At 44.1% G+C, this 4,950-nt stretch overlaps 1 protein-coding gene across 1 annotated transcript in view; it reads right to left on the bottom strand.

The window, feature by feature from the left end:
* Positions 1 to 4,852, bottom strand: part of LOC102386082 (sodium/hydrogen exchanger 10-like) — a 187,372-nt gene extending 182,520 nt beyond the window's left edge. Inside the window, exons 1-2 of the mRNA XM_006019214.3 lie at positions 4,700 to 4,852; positions 2,442 to 2,542 (exon numbers count right to left, since the gene is read on the bottom strand). Coding sequence (XP_006019276.1) covers positions 2,442 to 2,542; positions 4,700 to 4,838 — 240 coding nt within the window. The 5' untranslated portion in view covers positions 4,839 to 4,852. The remainder of the gene's footprint in view (positions 1 to 2,441; positions 2,543 to 4,699) is intronic.
* Between the last annotated feature and the right edge of the window lie 98 nt (positions 4,853 to 4,950).

Raw genomic sequence — 4,950 nt, 5'->3', positions numbered from 1 at the left:
CGCCCCCCCCCCCCCCCCCCCCCCCCCCCCCCCAGCTCCGCAGGGGACTGGCTGGGAACTGTCCCCACTTGGCAGGGGGCTTGCCAGCAGCTGCCCCTTTTGCAAGATAGTTTCTAGCCAGCCTCCTGCTGAGCAGGAGGGCAAAGGGCTCACCAGCAGCTGCCCTACTTGGGTTTCCAGCCTCCACCTGCCTCCCAAAGCAGTTCTGCATGGCACAGAGCTGGGGACTCTGGAGAGTGAGTGGGTGCTGGAGCTCCAAGCTCTGTGCTATGCAGAGCTGCCCTGAAGAGTGAGTGAGAACTGGGTTTGGAGTTCCTAGCTCCATGCTGAGAGCTGGGACAGGGGGCAGAGAGCTCCCCAGTCCTGGAATGAGCACACCAGGACCAGGGACAGAATGCTCCCTGTCCCCTGTGGCCCCTGATGCCTAGGCTGACTGGGAACAAATCTGCTTCTGGTCAGCATCTACAAGTGTGGTAGTGTGCAGTAACTACTGCACAGTAGCCTAATTTACTGCACAGTAAATGGCCCACACATGTAGACTGTGATGCTTTACTGCACAGATTAGTCTACTGCACAGTAAAGCATCTTGTGTAGATGCACCCACTGTTTTTTAACAGGGCCAAGTAACCTAACTGTAGCAACATGCTATACTACTTATAGCTATGCTACTTTGGGTACCTGAGCTAGCCCAGGTATGTCTAGACAGCAATTCCTTAGGCCATGTAGACATACCTACTTTGCTCAGGATGCACACACATCACACCTATCCTAGAGCTATGTATTCTACTGCATTAGCTAAGGAGCTGTCTCAGAATCTGGGCCTTTCCCAAATTCTGTCAATATTTGAACAAAGCATTACGAGAAATGAAAGGTTTTCTCATTCTGAGTCTGCACAAATCAGTACTCCTTCCCATCTTTCTGTTCATCAGAGGGTTAACTATAGTCTGATGTTATAGGTATTTTCTTATTAATGAGCTGATGAAGCCTGGGCCTTCTGAAGAAGTTAATCCTTCCATTCACAAAGACTTCAAAGATTTTCAAGCACTTACTTTCATATCTAAAGTACATCAAAGCATCTGAATGGAGAAACAGAAGTGAGATGACAAAGAGAGAAATCAAGCAGACCTGCATAGGTGAAGGGTAGCCTGACTAGAGTGGAAAGACTCCTAACTAGCCTGACTCACTAAAGAAAAGACTTCAAGATAAATTACTGCTCTAAAATGCTTTTTATTTGATAAGAAAGTCCTTTTGCAACTGAAACTCCTTGCTTTCAAAAAAGGATCAACATTACCCAACACCCTGGTAAGTAAAGAAGGTACTAGAGAATTATAACTGTGGAGTCCCCAGTTTCAATAAAGGAAACCTGATGTTCTGTTCCAAGTTTACTGCTAGGGAGTCTTCACTTCAGCTTTCTGAATCAGACAAGAAACAATTACTTTATCTTTGTACTATGTTTTACTGACATTTCTTCAGTAATTTGGCAATCCTTTAATAGCATCTGATAAAGTAGATTCTTGTCTACAAAAGCTCATGCCTCCCTAAACTAACATACCACCTGCCTACTTCCTGCAGTAACTTTTTTGTGACTAGATCATTGAATAATACTCTGAATTCAATGCCTACCATCAAACGATCTCAAAAAACTTTACATTAAGTAAACTACTGAACAGTCCTATAAATCAAGTAGTTATTATCCGAGTTTCACAGATGAAGAAATAGAGACAATTAGAGAACAAAAATCTGATTTTCCAACTGAGATTGGTATTTTAACTACTAATCCTGAGGGTCTCAAACATTCTGTTAACCATATCTTAATACAGGGCTGTCCAACTTCATGCAGACATACCCCCTACCACTACATTGCGCCCCCCCAAACAATGGATGTAACTCACCCCCACTGCAACACAGCACCAGACTCACCCTCAATCTCCCTCTGTTGTCCTGCCCCCTGGGCTGAAAGCAAGAAGTGGCAGCTGGAGGAGGAATGGGGGAGCTGGAGATTTTGGCTGCTCTTACAACCAGAGCAATGGCGTGGGCAGCAATCAAGTGAGAGCTCAGGAGCTGCACATTTACCTTTTACTTGCAGCCTGAAAGCTGCCAGTTTGACAGCCCTGCCTTAATAGAAAGGCTGTTTTGCAAATGACCTCCAATCACATCCCAAATACAAGGCTCATCTCATTTCTCTTCCATGGAAAACTAGTATTAAAGAAGTATTTAATCTATTTCAGTTGTTTCGTCATGTCATTTAGAACCCAAAAGCAAGGATAGCCAGCACTATCTAACCAGTAACTGTACTGTGAAACACTAGTGATCTACAGACTGGAGCTTTGGAACTACTGCACTAGATTTAATTTCCTATCTATGTATAACTGTCTGCAGGAGGTGGAAGTAATCATACTTTTGTTACTTTCCAATCTCATTTTGATTATGGTTGCATTTACCTCTATTGCAAAGTAGCCCAATAATCCAAAGATAATTCCAATGACATAAAGAATGACAATAACAGGAATATTTGTGCCCTTCAAAATGGTCCTCATCAATGCTGGTAATAAAAAAAAAAGAGATTAATATATGTAGAAAAATATTGTCATTTATAACATTGACATGTGAAGCTCTGCACATCAACAAGCCAGCAGATCTATTATGAAATGATCTTTTACCTGATCTGCAATGCTGTGGATAGGATAACACAGGATACTGTATTTTCTCACATACAACACAAGAAAATAATACACACCTTGTTTCTGAAAGGTAAAATGAAGGACAAAAGATCTTTCCTTATAGTAAGTAACTAAGTAGAAGCAACTAAGGAGCCAAGCCTGCTCATTGTTCTGCTCCTTATGGATGCTGCAGATATTGCTTTTGGTTTCACCCAGTTCGCAGCAGAAACTGCTCTTACCATAATTTTTGCATATAATGAGCTTCTAGCACCTGTGTTTTTAGGGAAAAGTTAAGCATCACATATGAGAAAATACAGTATGGGGAGTTTTGTCATGTAAATTATAATACTTCACAACAAGATACATAGATACATTTTACTTATACTTGTCAAAATAAATCATGATAAAAACTAACATATGATTTTAACACTGAAACTGTCAACTGTATCTTCACAGCAGTCCACAGTATGTCCCCCGCACCCCCATATCAAAGTGTAGGATAGGTTAATCAGCAGACCACACATCTCAGAGGAAAGAAATTGCTAGCTAATAACTCATGGGATTTTTTCCTCACATGATTAAGGCTGACTAATCCAGGAATGGTGGGAAACACTCAATAGCAGAGGTTGTATAAGTGGTAAGAAGAGCCAAAATTCAAGGAGAAGAATATTTTTTTAAAGACTAAGGGGTAGCACAGCATTTAATACCTTTCAATTCAATATTGCACTGGCAATAACTTGAATTGCAATTTCTATTGCTTTTAAAGATAAATATAATCAGTATTGGTCAAGTTACAAATTTAAGATGCTGATACAGAGAACCATAAAATCACAGAACACCTGGTTTTTGAAGTCTATAAAACTCTAATGTAGTCTCTAATCCCATTTTATGATGGTGTTTTGGGTGAAATTTTTCACTTTTTATCTAGGATTAAACTGCAACCACATTCTTTTGTAGGGCTTGGTTCTGTGCAGCTAAGTATGTGGAGCTCATTTTGCAACTAATTTGGGCTGTCATCTTTTGTTAAATATTATTATGATTAAGTATTAGCAGAGGCATAACTAACAAGTTTGTTCCCTGGGCAAAACTCCTCTGCACCCAGGTGTGTGGGGGTGCCAAGCACTGGAGAGCAGGGGCAGGGTAAAGGCGGGTGGTTTCCTCACCCAGCAACCAGGCCTAGACAAGGCAGGGCTGCTCCAGCCTGTCAGGTGGTACAGGGCTGTTTCTACTCTAGCAAGCAGGAGCTGTCATGCCCCACTCACATTCCCTCTCCCTGGTTATGCTACTTGAGCACTGCAAAGCGTGCCCTGAATTATACTGAAATTCTGAATTATACTTTGGAGTAAACTGACATATCACTGTGTTGTCTGAAATAAATGTTTAGTATTTTTTTCTTCATTGCAAGGTTGCTAACTCATAGTCTTGTATCAACAGCAATTAGGAAAGTTACTTAAATGGGATGGCAACAGAGAGGCAACAAGTTTAGAGGTTTAAACAGAATGGGTGAAATACTTGAGGCTTCACACAAGTGGATGCCTCCTCAAGGAACTCCACATTCAGGCTCCAATTTGCCTGAAAAAACTGGGTGTTTTGAGTCCTTTTGTTTTGGGACCCTCTGTCTTTGGGAGAGCTAGGAGAAGTGGGGAGCATATGAAGGGTTGTAACTGGCAAGCTAAGAACAGAAAAAGAAGTGGGAGTCAGTCAAGCACAGGGGAAAAAAATGAGATGAGAAATAAGGAAGAGTGCTGAGGGCAGCAACTGTGTAAGGAAGGAGATAACAGAAAGAAGGAAACTGGGCAGTGAAGATGTGTAGCTGGAAAAGCACACATGCAGTGGAAGACATTAAACAGAAATAAAAAGCAGTGACAAGCCCGGATCAGAAGCTGAGCTACTGTGGGGCGAGCCCTAGCACCAGTCCCCCTCAAGCTTCACTGCGCCTCAGCCCAGCAGGGGAGCAACCTCTCCCCACGCCTGCTCTGGGCAGCTGCCTGGGCCTGGGGCGTCCAGCAGGGCGGGAGGCTCTGGCCACCGCCTTCTACCTCCGCTGGCACAGGCCAGGAAGATCAGCAGCACCACGAAGGGCCGCTCCCGCGCCACGATGTGGAACTGCCCGTGGAAGTCGTTGTTCTCGATGTAATCAAACGGCAGCTCGCTGCGGTTTCCCTGCGGGTCCTCCATCCCGCCCCTCCCAACGCCCCGCGCCCCACAAGCCCAGACGGGGTGAAACCGCCACGCCCCAGCCCGGCCCGGCCGTTGCGTTCAGAACGCGGCCGTTAGGGGCGGGGGCCGC

Source organism: Alligator sinensis, unplaced genomic scaffold (assembly GCF_000455745.1).
Source record: "Alligator sinensis unplaced genomic scaffold, ASM45574v1 scaffold907_1, whole genome shotgun sequence".
In the NCBI taxonomy this organism is placed as follows: domain Eukaryota; kingdom Metazoa; phylum Chordata; order Crocodylia; family Alligatoridae; genus Alligator; species Alligator sinensis.
The sequence above is the reverse complement of the archived record's forward strand: the minus strand, read 5'-3'. Positions and strand labels throughout refer to the sequence as shown.